At 47.9% G+C, this 25197-nt stretch overlaps 1 protein-coding gene across 2 annotated transcripts in view; it reads right to left on the reverse strand.

Annotated features, from left to right (window-relative positions):
- ASB5 (ankyrin repeat and SOCS box containing 5) overlaps positions 1-25197 on the reverse strand; it is a 123558-nt gene that overhangs the window by 76923 nt on the left and 21438 nt on the right. Inside the window, exon 1 of one of the 2 annotated variants that reach the window (XM_077271319.1) lies at positions 5105-5463. The exons of the other annotated variant lie outside the window; for it this stretch is intronic. Within the exon in view, the coding sequence (XP_077127434.1) occupies positions 5105-5216 (112 nt within the window). The 5' untranslated portion in view covers positions 5217-5463. Of the gene's footprint in view, positions 1-5104; positions 5464-25197 lie in introns of those variants that run through there. 2 annotated transcript variants of the gene reach the window in all.

Below are 25197 nucleotides of genomic sequence, written 5' to 3' on the forward strand. Positions count from 1 at the left end.
ACTGCAACACAACCCCAAAGCATGATTGATCCTTCCACGTGATTAATAATTGGAGGGATGTTCTTTTCCTGAAATTCCTTGCCCTTTTTTCCCCACACATACCATTGATCATTGGGGCCAAAGAGTTCTATTTTAACCTCATCGGTCCACAGGACTTGTTTTCAAAATGTATCAGGCTTATTTAGATGTTCTTTTGCATACTTTTGATATTGAATTTTATATAAAAATTTAAAAAGTTTAAAAGTTTAAATCACCCCCCTTTCACCCCAATCAAAATAAATCAATAAAAAAAATCAAACCTACACATATTTGTTATCGCCGCGTTCAGAATTGCTCAATCTATCAATAAAAAAAAGCATTAACCTGATCGCTAAACGGCGTACCGAGAAAAAAATTAGAAACGCCAGAATTACGGTTTTTTGGTGGCTGCGACATTGCATTAAAATGCAATAACGGGCGATCAAAAGAACGTATCTGCACCGAAATGGTATCATTAAAAACGCCAGCTCGGCACACAAAAAATAAGCCCTCAACTGACCCCAGATCATGAAAAATGGAGACACTACGGGTATCGGAAAATGGCGCAATTTTTTTTTTTTTTAGCAAAGTTTGGAATTTTTTTCACCACTTAGATAAAAAATAACCTAGACATGTTTGGTGTCCATGAACTCGTACTGACCTGGAGAATTATAATGGCAGGTCAGTTTTAGCATTTAGTGAACCTAGCAAAAAAGCCAAACAAAAAACAAGTGTGGGACTGCACTTTTTTTGCAATTTCACCGCACTTGGATTTTTTTTCCCGTTTTCTAGTACACGACATGGTAAAACCAATGATGTCGTTCAAAAGTACAACTCGTCCCGCAAAAAATAAGCCCTCACATGGCCAAATTGACAGAAAAATAAAAAAGTTATGGCTCTGGGAAGGAGGGGAGCGAAAAACGAACACGGAAAAATGGAAAATCCCAAGGTCATGAAGGGGTTAAACAAAGCATACAACATATTCTCACATGGGGATTATGCTGCACACTAGATGGTGCCTAAAACACAATTTCTGTCCTAAATAAAATTCCACAGATGGGGATATGGCTTTACAAGCCAATTCTGATGGCAATCAGCACATGTGCAATAAAGAAAAGTGCACCGCCTTTAGCGTTTTGTGAGCTCTAGGTGCCGGATCTGTGGCACAAGATCATTGACTAGAGATGAAGGCAAAATTTTACATATACTGACATATACTTTGATTTACCAATAGATTGCAAAGCATGGGGGTGTGGTGAGAGCACAGTGGGGGTGAGGTGAGTGTGCAACTGGGGTGTGGTAAGTGCTCGGTTTGGGGTGTGGTGAGAACACCGTTTAGAATGTGGTGAGAGCACAGTGGGGGGTTGTGGTGAGTGTTAAGTGGGTGTGGTAATCGCACAGTGGCTGGTCTGATGAGCGCACAGTGGGGGTCTGGTGAGTGCCCAGTTGGGGGGTGTAATGAGCGCAGAGTGGATGGTCTGGTGAGCGTGTAGGGACACAAGGAGCTGTCCATAAATATTACTTGTAATGTCTTTGTAAGTGTTCATGTTGTGCATTTCCCTGCTATGTATAATTACTGTCCTAGTTGTAGGGAAAGCGTAGTACTCTAGTTTGGCCACTAGATGGGGGTGCAGAGTTCTTCAGCTTGTAAATAGTTAAGTGGGAGGAGCTAATGTCAGTTAAGCTGTGAAACATCTGGAAATTTGAATCAGTTGGGCGGGAGCGCCCTGTCAGGGCAGTCAGCTCTGCAGGAGCCCAAGATCCAGTCAGGCAGCATCAGAGCCAGGAAGGCTATGAGAGAAAGAAGGAAGGCATTGAAAGGGTCACTGATAGTGCAGTATAAGTGGGACTGCAGCTGTAGGTGCTAGAAAAGAACTAAGCAGTACGGACAGGTCACTCAGAATGTGGCAGCTTGCTAAGTGGATGTACTCAGGACCAGGGTGAAATGGTTTAGAGGAATCCCTAATAAAGTAAGACTGGGCACAGAGAATGCTGGAGGACCGGTAAGCATGGTCCGTTCCGGAAGCGGGCTTAGTATAGATGAAGGAAAGACAGGGACAGAGAAGAAAATGTGTATTGCAAAGCCTGATGTAAATGCTGAAAAGAACTGTTATGTGCCTGTTTAAAGTAAAGTTCATTGTTCAAGTGTTCAACGGGACTGTGACTCTGATTATTCTGCTTCGGCTGAGGAAAACGTGCAGATCTTTATAGGAAGCCCGAAGGGAAAATGAGCTGCGGGTATGCTGACTGAGAGTCGTGGAGTGTATGTGAGGGGAGGTTAGGGTGTGCAAGAGAATTTTACCTCCGCCACGACCACCACCCTGCCCTACCCCTACAAGTGCACAGTGGGGGGTGTAGGAGTGCACAGTGAGGTGTGTGGTGAGTGCACAGTGGGTGAAGGGCGAGTGCACAGTGGTGGGTAAGCTGATCACACAGGGGCTGACCTGGTGATCACACAGTGGCTGGTCTGGTGATTGCACAGTGGCTGGTCTGGTGAGTGCACAGTGGGGGGTGTGGTGATCACACAGGGGCTGATCTGGTGATCGCACAGAGGCTAGTCTAGTGAGTGCACAGTGGGGGGTGTAGTAATTGCACAGTGGCTAGTGTGGTGAGCACACAGTGGCGGGTGTGGTAAGTGCACAGTGAGGGGTGTAGGAGTGCATAGTGGGGTGTGTGGTGAGCACACAGTGGGGGGGTGGTGATCGCACAGAGGCTAGTCTGATGAGCGCACAGTGGGGGGGTGGTGAGTGCACAGTGGGGGTGTGGTGATCACACAGGGGCTGGTCTGGTGAGTGCACAGTGGGGGGTGTGGTGAGTGCACAGTGGGGTTGTAGAAGTGCACAGTGGGGCGTGTAGTAATCGCACAGTGGCTAGTCTGGTGAGTGCACAGTGGGGGGTGTGGTGAGTGCACAGTGGGGGGTGTAGGAGTGCACAGTGGGGGGTGTGGTGAGTGCACTGTGAGGGGGTGGTGATCGCACAGAGGCTAGTCTGGTGAGTGCACAGTGGGGGGTGTGGTGAGTGCACAGTGGGGGGTGTAGAAGTGCACAGTGGGGGGTGTAGTAATCGCACAGTGGCTAGTCTGGTGAGCGCACAGTGGCTGGTCTGGTGATTGCACAGTGGCTGGTCTGGTGAGTGCACAGTGGGGGGTGTGGTGATCACACGGGCTGGTCTGGTGATTGCACAGTGGCTGGTCTGGTGAGTGCACAGTGGGGGGTGTGGTGATCACACAGGGGCTGATCTGGTGATCGCACAGAGGCTAGTCTAGTGAGTGCACAGTGGGGGGTGTAGTAATTGCACAGTGGCTAGTGTGGTGAGCACACAGTGGCGGGTGTGGTAAGTGCACAGTGAGGGGTGTAGGAGTGCATAGTGGGGTGTGTGGTGAGCACACAGTGGGGGGGTGGTGATCGCACAGAGGCTAGTCTGATGAGCGCACAGTGGGGGGGTGGTGAGTGCACAGTGGGTGTGGTGATCACACAGGGGCTGGTCTGGTGAGTGCACAGTGGGGGGTGTGGTGAGTGCACAGTGGGGGGTGTAGAAGTGCACAGTGGGGCGTGTAGTAATCGCACAGTGGCTAGTCTGGTGAGTGCACAGTGGGGGGTGTGGTGAGTGCACAGTGGGGGGTGTAGGAGTGCACAGTGGGGGGTGTGGTGAGTGCACTGTGAGGGGGTGGTGATCGCACAGAGGCTAGTCTGGTGAGTGCACAGTGGGGGGTGTGGTGAGTGCACAGTGGGGGGTGTAGAAGTGCACAGTGGGGGGTGTAGTAATCGCACAGTGGCTAGTCTGGTGAGCGCACAGTGGCTAGTCTGGTGAGTGCACAGTGGGGGGTGGTAAGTGCACAGTGGGGGGTGGTGAGTACACAGTGGGGGGTATGTTGATCGCACAGGGGCTAGTTTGTTGAGCGCACTGTGGGGTTGCCCAGTTGGATTATTACCATTACAGAAAACTCAGGAGACGGGTGGGTGATGTTCTGGTACTGAACGTTGACCATGAGGTGAGGTGTGATAAGCCCATGAAAATGGATATTAATAGCAATTAACAGATATTAATTTATAGTCATTAGGCTCAGTCATTATGATGAAGAAGACAATAATCCACATTATAAAGTGGATATTTTTTTAAGTACCAAATTGGCTCTGTCACTAAGGGGTTAAAAAACATGGTTTCATTTACAAAATTATTTATTATTTTTCTTCTTTGTGGTCTCTGTCTACTAAATCCTGATTTCTCATCATACATTTAAAGGGAAACTGTCAGCAGGTTTTTGCTATGTAATCTGAGGTCACCTTCAGGTAGGGGTTAAAAAATAGACTTCACTGATGTGTCACAGGTCATGCTGTGTGCTGTTGTTTAAATACAATGAAGGTTGTATCACTTGGTGATTATCATTGCCTGGTCTACAGAGCATGCTAGTGTGACTCCTCCCCCTCCTGTGATAAGCACCTCACTGTCTATAGACAATGAACATACAGAGCCTGGTGTGGGCAGGGGCAGCTTCTCAGCTCTACTTCATGTTAAATCTAAAGACTCTGATTGTGTCACAACTGCTGCACCCAGTAAACTAAGTGATACATCGTTGGATTCAGCTTCTCTTTCCCTACATCAAGCTGCTCTCAGATGAGGCAGCAAAAACCTGGTAATAGATTCCCTTTAACTGAAAATTTTGCTTTACTGTTCATTGATCTTTAATGTCTGCTTGCATTTTTTGAGGAGTGCATATAAAACCACCTCCAGCCCAATACAGGATCTGCTAGACATTATTAGATACATAGTGCAGTGTTTTGGTTCATGGATGTTCCTTCACGGCTATGAATGTTGGATGTCCAGCAGTGAGATTTTATTTAAAGCCAATTCACCATTTTTGATATGTGTGATAAAAACTTCTCATACATCATAGTAGTAACGCAAACTGGCCATCAATACGTCCAATATTCTAACCAGGGACACATTTAGGATTCAGCGATAGAGTTACAGCACATGGCAGATTTAACACAGAAATATCCGACTGCGCAACGAGCAACAATTAGTAAGATGAATATTGCAGGATCTCCCAGATGATAGGCTTCCAGAGCCCCACCACCTTACTGACCTTGGTTAGTGAGGAGACCCCAGCTTGGGCTTCTCTTTGCAGGACACTTTTCTGCGCTGTCTACTGTCCTTTTCCTCTTGCGACTATGCTGTGGTGCAGGCTCTATAGACATGCTACTCCTTGCATCCGTCTCCCTCCCTGTGGATTGGTAACAGTACTAAGCTTCCTCTGCTGTTTCGCCCAGTAAGTGTTTGCAGTGTATGCAGAATACAGTGAGACCTTTTCAGTAGCACTTCATAGGCTGGTCTGGTGGGTATTCAGGGGGGAAGGGGTGGACGATGGACTGCACTAGTGCTTGCTATTTATAAAGCAGAACAAGAATCAGCTTAGCTGCAGTTTGGAGGGGAAGGAGCAATATATTGTGCCTATAGAGAATAGATTCTAATCATTGCTGAGATGTGTATGGCACCCCAGAGGGTCTGCAGTCAGGGCGGTGTATCTGTTCTCAGATCTCACAGTCATCTGGTAATAGTGAAGGTTGGTCGGATATTCTAGTAAATGAAAGTTGCATCAGGGCCAGTCACTTAGGATGCAGCGGTCGTTCAGGCGTCTATTTTCATTCTGGGCAGAAGCCAAAAACTGTGTTCCTGTTGGTGCTGCGCTTTTACTCTGCTTCCCATGAAAGAAAGTGTCAGTGTACTGGGCAAGATTAACTTCTTGGCTGGAATTCCACAATGCATTGCCTGCAATCCAGGTCCAAACAATCTGGGTCAAAAGTAAAACTTTATTAACATCCCATATGATAAACTTACAGGTCAGTACAGGCTACAAATGTCAAGGTCAGCGGAGGAACAAAGAACAGCAATGAACTGGTCACCTGCATCTACACTACTCCTGACCCATGCTGCCGAACCACAGAAGTATCAGACACTGGCCTTATCATTTCACAATGACACTGTGACATTTCAGAGAATAACATAATTTTACAAGTCTGTTGGGGGCCATGCTGATCAGGTTCTGGGTCCAAAGGGTTAGTTCTACTTGGCTTCACCTCACCCGATCCTCGTACACATAGGGAGAGATCAGTCGCCCAAGGGTGAGGACATGAAGAAGCCACCAGCGACTGGATTTTTGGACTAGTCACTAGGGTTGAGCGACCTTTACTTTTACAGGATCGGGTCAGGTTTCACGAAACCCGACTTTTTCAAAAGTCGGGTCGAGTGAAATCGGCCGATCCTATAAAAAAGTCGGGGTCGGGGTCGGCCGAAACTCGAAACCCAATGCAGTGCATTGGGTTTCCAATGGTTCCCAGGGTCTGAAGGAGCGGAAACTCTCCTTCAGGCCCTGGGATCCATATTTAAGTGTAAAATAAAGAATTAAAATAAAAAATATCGCTATACTTACCCTCTGACGGGCCCTGGTACTAACCGGGAACCTTCCTTCCTTAGAATCAGCCTTCCAGGACCTTGCGGTGACGGTGTGATTGGTCGCGCGGCCGCCCATGTGACCGCTCGCGCGACCAATCACAAGCCGCGACGTCACCGTGACGTCACCGAAGGTCCTGGAAGGGCTGATTCTTAGGAAGGAAGGCTGCCGGAAAGAAGCAGGGCGTGTCCGAGGGTGAGTATATACCTAATAGGAATATACTCACCCTCGGCTTCGTTCCGGCAGCCTTCCTTCCTAAGAATCAGCCCTTCTAGGACCTTCGGTGACGTCACGGTGACGTCGCGGCTTGTGATTGGTCGCGCGAGCGGTCACATGGGCGGCCGCGCGACCAATCACAAGCCGCGACGTCACCGCAAGGTCCTGGAAGGCTGATTCTAAGGAAGGAAGGTTCCCGGTTAGTACCAGGGCCCGTCAGAGGGTAAGTATAGCGATATTTTTTATTTTAATTCTTTATTTTACACTTAAATCTGAATTCCGATACCAATTCCCGATATCTTAAACATATCGGGAATCGGTATCGGAATTCCGATTCCAGATTCAGAAGATCGCCGACTTCATGGCCGACCCCACACAGGGGTCGGGTCGGGTTTCATGAAACCCGACTTTGCCAAAAGTCGGCGACTTCTGAAAATTGCCGACCCGTTTCGCTCAACCCTACTAGTCACCCATTCGACATGGTCCCTGTAAGGCTTTTAAGTGTCTGTTCAACCCCTTCCTGCAAAAGGCCATTGTATGCACATCCTGGGAAGGGGTTCTCATGTGTGGAGGAAGCTCAGGAGCAGAGCTCCCTCCACACGTGGCAGATACTGACTATACTATATACAGTATATAGTATATAGTATATAATGTAGCTGGCATTTGTCTCAGTCAGCCGCAGCTGTTAACCATGTAAATGCCACTGTTAATCTCTAACATAAATAGTCAAACTCCCAGAAATGACATGGGTCCCATATAACCAAAATGTGAATTCTAGTGAATATCTAATTTTACCCATGTAAAATTACAGGATAATAAATGTATACTCCCAATACAATTAGAAACAAACAAAAATTGGAGTTCTATACACAATAATGAAATCAGATAAGAAATACTTTATTACACATAATAAAAAATACTAAAGATGTATATGAATTGAAGTATAAACAAGGAAAAAGACCCTAGTAAAAAGCATCATGGGGACAAGCTTACCCAGGGAAGCTGCATTTGTGCCAGTGAAATGCGCCTCGGGGCTGACATCCGTCCTTGGGGTGACCACCTCTCTATCTCACAGACCTGGGTAAGCTTGTCCCCTTGCTCTTTTTAGAGGTGCTTATTCTATATCCTTCCACTGTTTCGTCCGTCTGTGTGGTATCCTATATCAAGTAAACTGGGTTTAGAATGATGTTCCTCTCTCTGTCATTTGTCCCCTGATTTCCACTCAATTTTTAATTAGTATTTTGTATTTGTATTTATGTTGTCTTTTTGTGTTTTTTAGTGTTTTACTTCTCCTCATAAATCTATGGTATCCAGAGGCTGCAAGCTGCATGCAGAGTTTTTCTAGTCGTCACATAGTTCACTCTACACATGAAGATGGTTTACTCATCACGAACAATTGGGATGTTTTATCCAACTGTCCACATATATCATGTTGATGCACGTTTCAGGCTCCATTTGGAGCACTGTTTAGAGCTATATGTTTTATTGTCTTATGGCATTTTTTACTATATTGTACTTATATTGCACTTGTTGCACTTCAATTCATATTTGAATCATTATATATGATGATATTGTGTCTTTTTGACTCTCTGCTATTTATAACTATTAGTAAGCACGATTTTAATGTACCTGTATTGCAGTTTTCTTAGTCTTGGTTGTGCCTCTGGTCTCCGGGAAAATGGTGGCTGGAGGTGCGCATGCGCGGTTGCTTGCACTTGGCACTTACATCCCTCTGGCGGCTATCAGCACGAGCGGCGCGCCCATGTTAAGTGACGTCATCAGGCGGTATTCCGCCCACATGGACGCTCCGTTATGACGGCCGCGCGGGGGGAGGAGTTTCATATGCGGGTCGCGACTGCGCATGTGCGATTTCCCCCGGCCCCATTTCCGGTATTATTCACATATAAGCACTAAAGACGTACAATACAATGTTCCCTGTTGAAAAAGCTCAACGCGAAACGCGCGTCCAGGGTCTCCAGGTGGCGTGTGGCGGGGTACCCCTTACATACATGGGTAAGTGTGCACTTCTCTTGGTTTATATATTTGCCGCAGGGCTACTTATGGGGGAACAGCTTGATGTGCTGGGTTAATGCTCTTTGAGCTACTAATGCTGCCCTCTTAAGCCTGGCAATTAGCTATTGACTATAGTGCACACCATAGGGACGTTTTTCCTGCCATACTTTGTCCACCTGTTGTACTGCTATGTCCTTCATTTTGCACATTCCTGTTTAAATGTATGCTGCGTACAGCTGACATACATATACCTATTTATGTTTGTATGATTCTATGGTCATTATTTAAATAAATTTCGTATTTTATCTACTATGTTGTTTGGGACTGCTTTGCTCCATTGGTTTTTGTTACACTCTTTTTAGGTATTATCCTGTGTGATGTGTGTTTATTTAATTAATATGGGGGCATCCTTTTTCCGTGGTCTTGTTTTTGCATCATGACTATAATATAATGCCTGATACCTTGTACTGCTGAGGTGGTTACCTCTCTTCCTGTCTGTACCTCCCTGGAGTATGGGTTACTTTATTTAATGTGGTTTATTTATTCTTTTTGATATTTAATAAACATTGAAATTGTATTTTAGTACAATTATCGCCTGGTGCTCCTTTTTCTCCTATTTGCCATGTTTTTTGGAGTTGGTGTAGCTGTTTTAGGGTGGGCCACCATAGGTGCCCCATTCTCTTAGCATTTGATATGCAACTGGGTTGGTTTCTCTTAACCCCATATAAAGTGTAGCTGTTCTAGTAGGATTTCCTGATATTTTCTTTGTTACATTTTACATAAAAAGCCATGGACCGTAAACTGCTTATAACATAGCAAACTAATCTCATTGTTAAAAGTTATCAGAAGAAGGGCACAAAACATTTTTAAGGCATTAGATATAGCATGGAACATTGTGAGGGTGATAATCAAGAAGTGGCTTAAATTTGACATAACAGTGACATTACTTACCTAGAACTTGGCATCCCTCAAACATTTATGAAAAGACAATACAAAAGGCCTACAGCAATGTTACAGGAGCCATAGGAATTTATGGCAAGTATTGGTTGTGTACAGCATATGATATCAGTCGCCTGGCTTGTAGGGTAGGTAGGCAATATGGAAGACTTCCCATGCAAATAATAAAATCCAAGCTCAGCTATGTTTTGTCAAAACCTACATCAAGCCTGCCAAAAGCACGTGGGAAAATGTGTTGTATTGTTTAATCACACCAAGGTTGAACGTCTTGGCCATAATTCCAAAAGGTATTTTTGGTGAAAAGAAAACACTCTGCATCACCAAAAGAACACATTTTTTGGGCAGTGAATCCAATTGAGAAATCTCTGGTGACTTGAAGAGGGCTGTAGATAGGCGATGTCCTCACAATCTGACAGATTTGGAGTGTTTTTGCAAGGAAGGTTTCTTGAAGAAAGTGTTAGTTTAGAGGTGTGCATATTTATGCAGCCAAATTATTTTAATTCTTTATTTGTCTTTTTCCATCTGAAAGGATTTCAGTTTATTTTTCATTTTGAATTATACTAATAATTAGTGACACTAAAGTTGGAAAAAGTTCTAAAATTATTCTTTTTGGTATGATATATTTGCACTGCATATATTTTTTTTTGTGTAAATGTGTCTATGTGAGTGTGTGTAAATATATTTCTAAAGGTGCTATTGACATGAAAATCTCACCAGATATCGGTAACAACTCATCCAATCCACACAGGCAATTATTACAGAGTTATGTGTAATAAAGAGAAATGACACAGGGAAAAAGTTTTGAACACGCTTACTGAAATGTATTTAGTACATTGTACAAAATCCTTCATTGGTGATGGCAGCTTCAAGACGCCTCCTGTATGGAGACAATAGTCACATGCATTGCTCAGGTGTAATTTTGGCCCACTCTTCCAAACACTCTTCAAGTCCTGAAGTTTCCATGGGTTCCTTCTATAAACTCTAAGCTTTAGTTTCTACCATACATTTTCTATTGGATTCAGGTCCAGTGATTGGCTGGGCCATTCTAGCAGCTTTATTATCTTTCTCTGAAACCAATTGTAAAGGTACCTTCACATGAAGCGACGCTGCAGCGATAGCGACAACAATGCTGATCGCTGCAGCGTCGCTGTTTGGTCGCTGGAGAGCTGTCACACAGACCGCTCTCCAACGACCAACGATGCCGAGGTCCCCGGGTAACCAGGGTAAACATCGGGTTGCTAAGCGCAGGGCCGCGCTTAGTAACCCGATGTTTACCCTGGTTACCAGCGTAAAATGTAAAAAAAAAAAACAGTACATACTTACATGCGTCCCCCGGCGTCCGCTTCCTGCACTGACTGAGCGCCGGCAGTAGCAGGGCTACTGCTTTCACTTTCACTTTGCGGCGCTCAGTCAGTGTGGGAAGCGGACGCCGGGGGACGCATGTAAGTATGTACTGTTTGTTTTTTTTACATTTTACGCTGGTAACCAGGGTAAACATTGGGTTACTAAGCGCGGCCCTGCGCTTAGTAACCCGATGTTTACCCTGGTTACCAGTGTAAAACATCGCTGGTATCGTTGCTTTTGCTGTCAAACACAACGATACACGGCGATCGGATGACCAAATAAAGTTCTGAACTTTATTCAGCGACCAGCGACATCACAGCAGGATCCTGATCGCTGCTGCATGTCAAACACAACGATATCGCTAGCCAGGACGCTGCAACGTCACGGATCGCTAGCGATATCGTTACAAAGTCGTTTCGTGTGAAGGTACCTTAAGTTTCCTTGTCTGTTTGTTTGGGATCATTATCTTGCTAAAATGTTCACACTCTTTTCATCTTCATTATCCTGGTAGATAGAAAGAGATTTTTTATCAAGAATGTCTCTGTACAGTTGTTCAATCATCCTTCGTTCATTTAGATAAAGTTTGTCTATGTCATATGCTGAAAAACAGTCCAAGACCATGATGTTCCCACCTCCAAATTTCACTGTTATGATGTTTTGGGGGTGATATGCAGAGCCTCTTATGGCATCCAAAGAGTTGAATTTTGGTCTCATCTGACCAGACTATATTCTCCCAGTATTTCACAGCCTTGTCTAAATGTTGATAGCAAACATTAAACGCGCTTGAACATGCTTTTTGTTCAGAAATGGAGTCTTGCGTGTTGACCCTGCATACAGGCCATGGATGTTGAGTACATTACTTATTGTTTTCTTTGAAACTATTGTACTTCCTGAATCCAGGCCTTTCTGTAAGGGTACCGTCTCACAGTGGCACTTTTGTCGCTACGACGGTACAATCCGTGACGTTCCAGCGATATCCATACGATATCGCTGTGTCTGACACGCAGCAGCGATCAGGGACCCTGCTGAGAATCATACGTCGTAGCAGATCGTTTGGAACTTTCTTTCGTCGCTGGATCTCCCGCTGTCATCGTTGGATCGGTGTGTGTGACACCGATCCAACGATGCGTTCGCTTGTAACCAGGGTAAACATCGGGTTACTAAGCGCACGGCCGTGCTTAGTAACCCGATGTTTACCCTGGTTACCGTCGTAAATGTAAAAAACAAACAAACAGTACATACTCACATTCCGGTGTCCGTCAGGTCCCTTGCCATCTGCTTCCCGCACTGACTGACTCCCGGCCGTAAAGTGAAAGCAGAGCACAGCGGTGACGTCGCACAAATAAAGAACAGTTCGTTCCTGAGATGAGATCCTTTAAATACAGCCGTTTTGTTTTTGAAACTTTCTGGTATTGACATCTCTAGGTGCGGATTACATGCATTTATGGTGCGTTCGAATTTTACTGGGAAACCGAACAACCTATTTCAGAGGTCCCCAACCGCCGGTCCGCGGACCAGGACCGGGCCGTTGGGGTTTTTCAGCCGGTCCGCGGTGCCGCTGACAGCTACCGTATATACTCGAGTATAAGCCGAGATTTTCAGCCCAAATTTTTGGGCTGAAAGTGCCCCCTCGGCTTATACTCGAGTCACGGTCGGCGGGTGAGGGGGAGAGGGCGCTGAGGCATACTCACATAGTCCCGGCGATCCTGACGCTCCCCCTGCCCGTCACACGGTCTCCGGGTGCAGCAGCTCTTCCCCTGTACAGCGGTCACGTGGGACCGCTCATTAGAGAAATGAATAGGCTGCTCCACCTCCCATAGGGGCGGAGCCGCATAATTCATTTCTCTAATCAGCGGTGCCGGTGACCGCTGATAGAGGAAGAGGCTGCGGCACCGAAGACCAGCTGTCCGGGGGAAGGAGCGGGACGCCGGGAGCAGGTAAGTATGACATATTCACCTGTCCTCGTTCCACACGCCGGGCGCTGTCTCCATCTTCCCGGCGTCTCTCCTCACTGACTGTGCAGGTCAGAGGGCGCGATGACGCATATAGTGTGCGCGCCGCCCTCTGCCTGATCAGTCAGTGCGGAGAGACACCGGGAAGATGGCGCCGAGGAGCTGCAAGCAAGACATTTGAGTATGTGTTTTATTATTTTTATTGCAGCAGCAGCACAGCTATGGGGCAATAATGGACGGTGCAGAGCACTATATGGCACAGCTATGGGGCAATAATGGTGCAGAGCACTATATGGCACAGCTATGGGGCAATAATAAACGGTGCAGAGCACTGTATGGCACAGCTATGGGGCAATAATGGTGCAGAGCATTGTATGGCACAGCTATGGGGCAATAATGGTGCAGAGCACTATATGGCACAGCTATGGGGCACTAATAAACGGTGCAGAGCACTGTATGGCACAGCTATGGGGCAATAATGGTGCAGAGCACTATATGGCACAGCTATGGGGCAATAATGGTGCAGAGCACTGTATGGCACAGCTATGGGGCAATAATGGTGCAGAGCACTATATGGCACAGCTATGGGGCAATAATAAATGGTGCAGAGCACTGTATGGCACAGCTATGGGGCAATAATGGTGCAGAGCACTATATGGCACAGCTATGGGGCAATAATGGTGCAGAGCACTGTATGGCACAGCTATGGGGCAATAATGGTGCAGGGCACTGTATGGCACAGCTATGGGGCAATAATGGTGCAGAGCACTGTATGGCACAGCTATGGGGCAATAATGGTGCAGAGCACTATATGGCACAGCTATGGGGCAATAATGGTGCAGGGCACTGTATGGCACAGCTATGGGGCAATAATGGTGCAGAGCACTATATGGCACAGCTATGGGGCAATTATGAACGGTGCAGAGCACTATATGGCACAGCTATGGGGCAATTATGAACGGTGCAGAGCACTGTATGGCACAGCTATGGGGCAATAATAAACGGTGCAGAGCACTGTATGGCACAGCTATGGGGCAATAATAAATGGTGCAGAGCACTGTATGGCACAGCTATGGGGCAATAATGGTGCAGAGCACTATATGGCACAGCTATGGGGCAATAATGGTGCAGAGCACCAGGGAAACAAGCATGGTGCTCCCACTCATTCTGAACCTATGGTAAGTTGAATCACATTCTCATTATAAATGTCATAATTATATGATAAGTATGCACTAAGCTCCATCCCTCCATAACCCCACCCCCATATGACCAAAGCCCCGCCCCTGCCCCACCCCCACCGGGCCATGGAAAACTGGTCTTGCTTAAAGCCGGTCCCTGGTGCAAAAAAGGTTGGGGACCTCTGACCTATTTCAAGCAAATGTACGGTACGTCTCTGAAAACATATCATAGTACAAATAAAGTAACCAAACCATCACAAGTCACAAACTTATTTCGCTAAAATATTTCTAATCGAGGGGAATTATGTTGCACATTTCAAACTTCATGTGTATATTGCAAAACTGAGAACACTTAGATTATCTTGAACAATCCACATATACATTATGTCCAGTAATGACCACAAGATGGCAAACAACCATTTGTGTTGCATATTTTAATGAAGCATTTAATGATGCATTTAAATGTATTTTTCCTCACTATATATGGGCAAAACGTTGCCTTGAATCGGTAGCATACCTCCAATTGAGGCAGACTGCAAACCTAATATGTGGCCCTTGACTTAGGGGGGACCTAGTCCTGATTGCAGTGTAATGTAGAATAAGAGCACTGAAATCTCCATACTGTGATAGGCTTTTTACAGCTGTCATTGCTATCATAAGTCTATAACAATGGTCACTGCCCAGCTAAAAGGCAGACGCCAGACCTGCTGAGAGAGCCTTCAAAAGTGTAAAAATGTCCCCCTTTAGAGGGAACCTGTCACCCCCAAAATCGAAGATGAGATAAGCCCACCAGCATCAGGGGCTTATCTACAGCATTCTGTAATGCTGTAGATAAGCCCCCGATGTATCCTGAAAGACGAGAAAAAGAGGTTAGATTATACTCACTCTGGGGCGGTCCTGGTCCGTTTCTGGTCCGATGGGCGTCGCGGTCCGGTCCGGGGCCTCCCAGCTTCTTACGATGATGTCCTCTTCTTGTATTCACGCTGCGGCCTCTCTGACCTTTCCCGGCACTTGCGCATGGCAGTACTTTGCTCTGCCCTCAACAGGGCAAAAAAATCAAACAAACAAAAAAAGCACATACTTCACTATGCTACATTTTAAGTTGTTACAGTCTTTACAGTTATGGATAAGGCAATGTTTAGGTTCAGGATCGGTAATAGTTACAGAAATTAATTATGTGAATGTACCCAGGGCGGTAGCCATGGGTGAGGGACTCTGTTTCCTCCCCAACACATTACAGAAAAATAGAGGTCGACTCCAGCGTGTGTGTAATGCTGTTTTTGACGAGGACACTTCTCTGCTCCACTCCACACATTTTTGTGGCCATGATTCCCCATGACACCACGAAAGGAAAACTACAACAGTGCATAAAATCCAACTCGTCTTTACTGATGGTTGTAAAAACACACAGCAGAAAACAGGAATTGTGACATTGTTTGTTAAGCGACATAACAGTGACATGTCTCTGGCCTTAATTTTCAGTCGCACAGTTGGTGAGACTTTTCATAAACAGAGTTAGGGACTTCCAATCCTCCCAGCTTAAAATGACACTTTAACTGCACCTTTCTGCGGTGTCTATCTTTCAGGCCACTTTTCAGGAACCACGTAAATGAAGCGCCTGTGGCTACCTCACATTCCCCCACACTTTAATTATGGTCATCATCGACCATACAGGACCGTAAAAGAAGGGATAGAACACATATCATAAAACATTCTACAACACCCAGACTGAAGTCTTGCCCCAGCATCTTTTCCACACTGGTCGCTGGCCCCAACAATAAATGACACAGTCCATAACTTTTTAAGGCTTTACCAGCACCGGTCCTTCTTGGTAAGGATCCCAAAAGCCAAGTGTCCATGTACATACATAACAGAGGCCCGTAGGCCAACACAGTAGCAGCCATTGCTGTCCAAGGCCACAGTCTTCAAAGTTTCTGACCTAGACGGAACATCAGGTCGTCCATTCCCCCTTCCAGCAATAACAGTCCTTGAGACTTGGGCACCATCTCTTGGGGTTAGAGTAGATGGTAATAAAACTCAGTCTCTCTTATTGATAGTATCATACCCCCACAGTTGCACCAGCACTTTCAATCCAGCAGAAAAAGGTACAACAGGCTCAACAAAACAAAAACTGAAACAAAAACTAGCCCACTTGGCTATACCAGGCAAATCCGGTCTTGAGTGTCATGACTCAGCTGATGGGTGACCCGGGACCAGGGGCTCTTTCCCTGACCCTACCACTAGGGGGTGTTAGCTCGCCCTATTCCCCAGGATACTTCTGAAAGTGAAGATGCCAGGGCCACCACCCTTGACTTATCTCCTGAGTAAGCCCTCTGTCTGTTCTCTTCCCCCACCCGGGGAAGAGGGGTGCTATTGTATACCGCAGTACACCAACCCGACAAACAAGGCTATACAAACAAGGGTTAACAGAAAACTCTAGGCATACAAAATATTCAGTCACATATAACTGAGGAATGCATCGGGGAGTGGAGGATGGGGAATAAACAAAAGTAGAGAGGGGAAGGGAATTACCAGACATAAACTACGCAACAGTGACAGATAACTCCTCCAACACTCCTCCTCATATGAACACCTCTTCGTTCTGAAGCCATGCAGCACATGCTAGCTCTGACATGGATTTGTATCAGAGCCCAGATTATAAAGGGGAAGGGAGTGGCTAACTGAGCTCAGCTGAAAGCACAAAATTTTCTAACATGGCCGATTAACCCCTATTCTGCCAAAAGGAATAAACACCATTAAAATGAAGGGGAAGTGATTCTTCTCAGCGCCGGAGTAGAAGCAATCAGGCGCTGCAGTCTTCTGGCTCCACACTGTTGCGGTAACCCCGTGACATCGAGGGTGTCCTTAACAGTCTCTCTTTCCCTTTATGGAGAAAAAAAACACAGGCCTTTCAACTAAAAAGTGCTAACGGTCCTTTTTTCTTGAACCCAACAAAACTGTAGTACTGGGACCCTACTGGCCTCTTTCTTTGGACCGAGCTTTCATGGCTGTCCAGCCAACTGATAACTCTTATAAAGATCACTTCTGCCTATATAAATGCCACTTTCTTTCTTGATGGCTTCTCCAAAGATCTCCATTTCTCCCTTATGAAGGCGGCCCCAGAAGTGGGGGAAGGTGGTCTCTGTAACGCTCGTGCCCAGACTGGTTGGCGTGGACGTGCAGGGATGTAGCCCCACTGGACTACTAACCAGACTACCCTGGAAGGGGCGTGACTAAGTAGCTACCTTGGTGTTCACTGGAGCCTCTGATGGTGAGGTTAGGCTTGTGCGGCAGGTAACTACCAGGTACCACTCCAGGGTGGTGTCTGCCTGTGGATGCTGATCCCACTGGGGAAAGAACACTCGGACAGGTTCGGGTGAGTGCCAACAGCAGGACTTGACAGGCAGGCAGAACAGGCGGGCACGGGTGACCTTCAGGCAGGACGGGCGGGCACAGCTGGCACACTGGCGGGCACGGCTGACACACTGGCAGGACTGATGGACAGGACTGGAACTAAGGCAGGACAGATAGGTGCCGGAATACAGGCAGGTATATGGAAACAGGTAGGAACCTGTACGGCAAGTAGCAGAAATGTATGAGTGGAGCAATGCAGAACCTCAAGGAGTGGAGCAAGACAGAACCTCAAGGAGCAGAGCAAGACAGAACCACAAGGAGTAGAGCAAGACAGAACAACAAGGAGCGGAGAGCGAGAGCAAAACAGAGTCACAGAGCAGAGCCGAGAGCAGAGCAAAGCCGCAGAGTGCAGAGCCGAGAGCAGAGCAAAGCCACAAAGTGCAGAGCCGAGGGCAGAGCAAAGCCAGAGTGCAGAGCCGAGAGCAGAGCAAAACCACAGAGTGCAAACAAGCAAAGAACAACAGGAACGGACATAGACCAGAGCACAGACAGGGACAGAGAGGGAAACAAGAACTAGACACGGATCTAGGCCTGGGTATTGCAGCCCCCAGAGGCAGACACGGAAGTAACAGAACACAGGTTCAGACCAGGGTACGACACCCCACTGGGTGGCAGACACGAGAGACAGAGACGGGACCTGGCACCTCAGTAGCAAGATACTGAGGGAAATAGTTTGCTCAGGCATCCTCCAATGGGTGCATCAGAGGCCTCTAGGCAATTGGCCGAGAACACCTTAGGGAGGTGCACAGTCTCAATAAGGTTCTGGAATTGCCAGCGCTGCCCCCCTATGCGCACAGCCAGGAAGTGTGCACAGAGCAGGCACACAGCATGGAGCCAGCAGCAGACAGAAATCACAGCATGGCCCGGAGTAAGTTGAAGTAACAAGCAGGTGGAGGATGGGAGGCCATGCAGTGATGCCGGCAGGGTTGTTACAGTCTCTTCCATCTCCGGTGTTGATCTTGGTACCTGACAGGTCCTGGATCACTTAGAGCTTCCACAGCACACTTGGCTCAGCCCATAGCTGATGACCTGCAAGTGTTGGACCACCTGCCTTGCGGTTGCTCCACTCACCTCAGCTGGCTCCTGCCTTGCCACCGGCTTCAGATGTTTTGGGCCTTCTCTCCTGAACTTTACAAACTCTGTGGCCCTGTCAGGATGGCCAGTTCAGGGGCTCTGCTGCCCCCCTGAGCCTCTTGAGTGGCCTCTGTCTTTGATGTAAGCTCTTCCCAGATCACTCCTTCCTGTCCCCAGCAGAAATAACTGGCTCTGGGTACTTGAAAAAACTCTTATGGAGATTTTTGGCCCATCTCTTCTGGGCCTCTCTCTTAGTCTTCTCCTGGAGCACCTCTTCAAACAGCTCAACGTCCAAGTCTTTAAAGGGCGGAATAGTGCAGCCACATACCAGCCCTTTCGGCACCAGCACTTAACGAACTCCACAACTTCACCCGGGTACAGGCACGTGTCTATGGGATCTGTATAGTATTGACGTAAATAGAGCTGCATTAGCACACACAGCCAGTAGACAAGTATAGAACTATTTTTCTGATCCAGGAAAACCCATTACAAAGAATGACACTACTAAATATATTATTTTCAATGATTGGCAAAATAATGTATGGAGGGATAGTTGGCCTAGCACTATCTATGAGAGCACAATCTACCTACCCCATGTGTAGCCAATTGCAGTAGTTTAGGCATCCATGGTTACGACTAGTGTTGAGCATTCCGATGCTGCAAGTATCGGGTATCGGCCGATACTTGCTGTATCGGAATTCCGATACCGGGATTCCGATACTCTTGTGGTATCGGGTATCGGGTATCGCAACAACATTAATGTTAAAATGTGTAAAAGAGAGAATTAAAATAAAAAATATCGCTATACTCACCTCTCCGACGCAGCCGGGACTTCAGCGAGGGAACCGGCAGCGTTGTTTGTTTAAAATTCGCGCTTTTACTTGGTTACGTGAATTCCCGGCTTGTGATTGGTCAGGTCGGCCACGTTGCCGGGACGCGGACCAATCACAGCAAGCCGTGATGAAATTACGTCACGGCTTGCTGTGATTGGTCCGCGTCCCGGCAATATGGCCGCCCTGACCAATCACAAGCCGTGACGTCACGGGAGGCTGGACACGCGCCCATTTTAAAATGAGCGCGTCCAGCCTCCCGGCTTGTGATTGGTTGACCGCGGCGCAACCAATCACAAGCCGTGACGTCACGGGAGGCTGGACACGCGCCCATTTTAAAATGAGCGCGTCCAGCCTCCCGGCTTGTGATTGGTTGACCGCGGCGCAACCAATCACAAGCCGTGACGTCACGGGAGGCTGGACACGCGCCCATTTTAAAATGAGCGCGTGTCCAGCCTCCCATGACGTCACGGCTTGTGATTGGTCAGGGCGGCCATATTGCCGGGACGCGGACCAATCACAGCAAGCCGTGACGTAATTTCGTCACGGCTTGCTGTGATTGGTCCGCGTCCCGGCAACATGGCCGACCTGACCAATCACAAGCCGGGAATTCACGTAACCAAGTAATAGCGCGAATTTTAAACAAACAACGCTGCCGGTTCCCTCGCTGAAGTCCCGGCTGCGTCGGAGAGGTGAGTATAGCGATATTTTTTATTTTAATTCTTTCTTTTACACATTTATATGGTTCCCAGGGCCTGAAGGAGAGTTTCCTCTCCTTCAGACCCTGGGAACCATCAGGAATACCGTCCGATACATGAGTCCCATTGACTTGTATTGGTATCGGGTATCGGTATCGGATTGGATCCGATATTTTGCCGGTATCGGCCGATACTTTCCGATACCGATACTTTCAAGTATCGGACGGTATCGCTCAACACTAGTTACGACCACTAAGTGCTGACTGTCACTATATGAGTGGTTGTAACCTTGGATACCTAAGCTAACGCAATGCCCTACATGGGGTAAGTGATATAGCGAATCTGAAGAACTATGTGTGAGGCAGTGACAGGTGTCATATACGAGGGTCGCTATGTGTCCCCCAGGATGTGCATAGAAGCGTATTGAGGCCACTGGTGTGCATTGCAGTCACAGATATAGCTGTAAATAAAAGTCAGTGTAAGGACTGAGATTGCATACCTGTTTCTGTCTGTTCTTGCCCATAGTTCTGTTGGATTCTGCCCTTACCCATAATGGAGAGGCTGGCTTCATGGGGGCCATCTTGTTTCCTGTCTGATACTCCTTGTTTCTTGTCTGCTGCATATATAAAGAAACTCTGCACACTATACCTTGCTTGTGTATCTTGTATCTCACTTGCTGCCAAGCTCAAGGACTTGCAGCCTGCTTGTTTCTTCTACTCGGGATATCCCGCTTGCTTCTGGATCTACGTACCACCGGAAAGACTCTGTTACTCTACACCTGCTCTGCACCCACCTCCGCTACGGTCTGCCCCTCTACTAGGAGCCACCCCCAGGCTCTGACCTCTGGATTCTGCATTGCTGGACTTGTACGTGCACCCTTGTTCTGTACTTCTAATATCTGCATGACATTGGTATTGTTCGATAGCTCAGTAGGATTCTCCTACCTTTCGGCCCCCTCCCCAAATTCCCAGATAAACCCCATTTCCAATAAAGACAGGATTCAAAGCTTGGATAATAATTGGCCAAAGTGGCCTTTATTATAAACATACAAACATAACGGTAAAGTAACGTGGGGAGGTCCTTGAAGCTCCAAACTGGTGGTAAACCATAATATATATAGTGGACAGAAAACAGACCATAATTTACTCCCAGCCGTTACCACCTGGCTCGGGAGAACCAAAATACCCCAAAGGGTTACCATTGTCCACTTAACACATGGGAATCTGGCCCACCGTTGCCAAGATCCCCCAAACCACTAGACCCGAAACCAAACTTTACACCAACTGAAGAATCCGTATCCCAACGGATCCCCCAGGCCAATTTAGTACCAACTCCAAGGATCCCTCCCACCGCCACCAGCCACTATGACCCAGAGCAACCAGCCCAGAAAAAACCCTCTAAACGAGAAAACGAAAACAAAAAACAGGGTGGACGGGTGGGATCTCACGATTGGCTTCCAGAGCGGGAACTGGTCAACCCCACCCCCTCATTACCCTATAAACCCCACCTAATGCATACTACCCCCCTCCCCTTAAACATGACCCAACCCTCTACCCTTCTGCTCCAAACCCCTGTCATGACGGCCTGCACGTACGCCGTCTGGGGGGAGGGGACGGCTCGCTCCGGCCTGCTCTTATTCTTGAGACTGTTTACTTGCCTATCTGTAAAGCTGCAGTTTGCATCAGTCATCTGAAGTTCATCTTCCTACAATATATACAGTACAGACCAAAAGTTTGGACACACCTTCTCATTTAAAGATTTTTCTGTATTTTCATGACCATGAAAATTGTAAATTCACACTGAAGGCATCAAAACTATGAATTAACTCATGTGGAATTATATACTTAACAAAAAAGTGTGAAACAACTGAAATTATGTCTTATATTCTAGGTTCTTCAAAGTAGCCACCTTTTGCTTTGATGACTGCTTTGCACACTCTTGGCATTCTCTTGATGAGCTTCAAGAGGTAGTCACTGGGAATGGTCTTCCAACAATCTTGAAGGAGTTACCAGAGATGCTTAGCACTTGTTGGCCCTTTTGCCTTCACTCTGCGGTCCAGCTCATCCCAAACCATCTCAATTGGGTTCAGGTCTGGTGACTGTGGAGGCCAGGTCATCTGGCGTAGCACCCCATCACTCTCCTTCTTGGTCAAATAGCCCTTACACAGCCTGGAAGTGTGTTTGGGGTCATTGTCCTGTTGAAAAATAAATGATGGTCCAACTAAACGCAAACCGGATGGAATAGCATGCCACTGCAAGATGCTGTGGTAGCCATGCTGGTTCAGTATGCCTTCAATTTTGAATAAATCCCCAACAGTGTCACCAGCAAAGCATCCCCACACCATCACACCTCCTCCTCTATGCTTCACGGTGGGAAGAGTCCATCAGTTCACCTTTTCTGCGTCGCACAAAGACTTGGTTGGAACCAAAGATCTCAAATTTGTTCTCATCAGACCAAAGCACAGATTTCCACTGGTCTAATGTCCATTCCTTGTGTTCTTTAGCCCAAACAAGTCTCTTCTGCTTGCTGTATGAAAGAGAACGGGGTGCTCACTATACTAGCAGTAGGTGCTCAGGAGAAAATATCAATAATATCAAAAAGAACTCCGGCACACAAGAGAAAAACAGTTCAAGCGTGATAAAGTTTATTCATAATCTTGGTTTCTTCTTAATCCAAACAAATATATGATCCGCATATATAGAAAGTATAAGATAAATATCAGGTAATTATCTCCAGGTAATTATTTCCCAGGTAATTATTTCATTATCTCCAGGTAATTATTTCCCAGGTAAGTGCAGCGCCCCAGAGTCCTGGTCGTTGCAGTACTGTGGCTCCGCCACTATGGGGAGCTATGGTGCGTCCGATGGCACTGAAGGAGTTCATCTGATCAGGTATCACAGACACCAATACATTTCACAGCCGGGCCTCCGGGGGGAGCTAAGAGTTCTATTCACTAGGCCACTCCCCACCATAGTGGGTAAACTGGGGGTCAGGCAGGAAGTTAGATGAGAAAGCTGACTGGGTTGGAACCAGGCAACACCTTGTGGCAGAGGGTGTTGTGGGGGAAGATACAGTAGGGTCTCTGTCAGGGGTGGGATCCTGACAGAGGCTTGGCAACTTGAACGAACGTAACGGGACCGTGCCTGCTCAGGATAGCGGCGGTGCCCAAGGAAGGATTAGAAGCGAGATAGATTGTGCTGAGTGAGAAACGAGATCACGCAAAAGGAGAAATACCAGTAGGAGTCGTACTGTAAGACCGAAGCAACATCCTTCTGAGGCGCACTACCGGTGGCCAGAACGCCGAGGGAGTATCATAACATTCAGCTTCAAGCAATACTCCAAACAGCGGCAGGACAGTCAGTCTAAGGCGGGCTGTCTAACTTAAATCACCTATGCAGTCTTGGGGGGCAACTTGTGGAGAGGGGCGACTCTAGGGTCCCGGAAGAGCTCCGAGCCTACCCGTCAAACGAGTGCCGTCCCAACCAGAACACCAGGGAGGGACGGAGGATTAGCAGAACATCATCTAATCGAGTTGTGAGGGAACTTAAGAAACAGACACAACAGTTGTGGGGACTTTCTGTAAGCACAGCAGGGAAGGACCACAACACCTAGCGCTAGAAGGAAGGCACAGATTTCCACCTGCTAAGAGAACTCCGGAGGTGCCATTGGGCCGGCCGGACTTGCGCAGCCTGGTTATCCGGATTCCGGACTGAGGACCCAGAGATCTTCAGTAAAGAGGTAAAGAGACTGCAACCTGGTGTCCTCGTTATTTACTGCACCGCACCACCACAGCCTCACCACCACCTTCACCCGTCACATCATTCACTGTGCGCCCCTCGGCAGGGTCACGGACTGGGCCTAGCCACCGTGACAACCCCAGAACAGAGACTCAGAGGCCCGGTACCGGGTACTCCTCGGCCCTGCGGCAGTCGGGGCGCTTCAACTTGGCGTCACGAACAGGATCTACTTAAGCCTGAAGAATCAGGTCATGTGTGCCTTGGAACTGTGATTTACTGTGCTTGGACTGTACTTTATTGCAAAGGCTGTGGATTGTCACTTGCCGCCAAAAGTTCGCGCCAAAACCGCCGCCATTGCAGCGTCAGGGAGCGCAGAGGAAGAAGAAGGGCGTGCCATGGGAGGAGACTACCAAAGCGGCGCCCGAAGTAGCGACCGTCCCCTCCAACTCCTGCTGCGAGAGGACGACCTGCCCAGCAGCAGAGGAGAACCGCCCCCTGATTTGCAACGGCGGGAACGAGGTGAAGGAGGAGCCCGACCTCGGAGAAATGGCGGAGCCAGGTGCATGCGTTGCCGCCGAATGCCAGACAGTGACGATGAGCAGCAAGTGCCCGAGCAACGGCGAGGTGATCCCGGCTTGCCCTCACCCATCAGAAGTGGACTCGCGTCCACCGCCGGTGAGGGACCCGAACTCCTTGGAGCCGCCAATGGAGGAGCCGAGCCTACCTATCCCAGCCACGGAACCAGGGAGGGCGGAGTTACATCAAGAGGTGACTCCGGAGGAGCCGCGGTCCGGGCTGCAGCCGATTCCAGTGCCCTTGTCAACGGACCGGAGCGACATCGGTGGAATCACATCAGGCGCAGGTATGGACGGCATCCCTACTCCCCTGGCCGATTCTGCTCCCCCGACCGATCCGGCTCCCCTGACCGATCCCGCTCCTGTGACCACTCCTCACCCCAGCAATGATCGTTCCTTCTTGGTGGAGCGGGTCATCCTCACCTCTAACGCGATGGGGAAGCTAGTGCCTCCGCTACCAACCAAGATGGGAGAACCCCTAGATGTGGGCCTAGACGGGGTGATCCTCCGGTGGGACACCCCCTGGACCGGGCCGGATGGGACCCGGGAGGATGGCCTCACCCTTGCGGTACTTACCTGGGAACAGTATAAGCAATGTCTAATACAACACTGGAAAGATCGAGACCGAACAACCTGACACACAACGTAAGAAGTCTGCTCCCGGCAGGAAAGACGTGGTAAAGCGGGGAACTGTGCTGGCCTACCACCCGAAGAGGGGATGGGGCTCCATACAGGAACCG

The sequence above is a fragment of the Ranitomeya variabilis genome, chromosome 1, assembly GCF_051348905.1.
Source record: "Ranitomeya variabilis isolate aRanVar5 chromosome 1, aRanVar5.hap1, whole genome shotgun sequence".
Classification (NCBI taxonomy): domain Eukaryota; kingdom Metazoa; phylum Chordata; class Amphibia; order Anura; family Dendrobatidae; genus Ranitomeya; species Ranitomeya variabilis.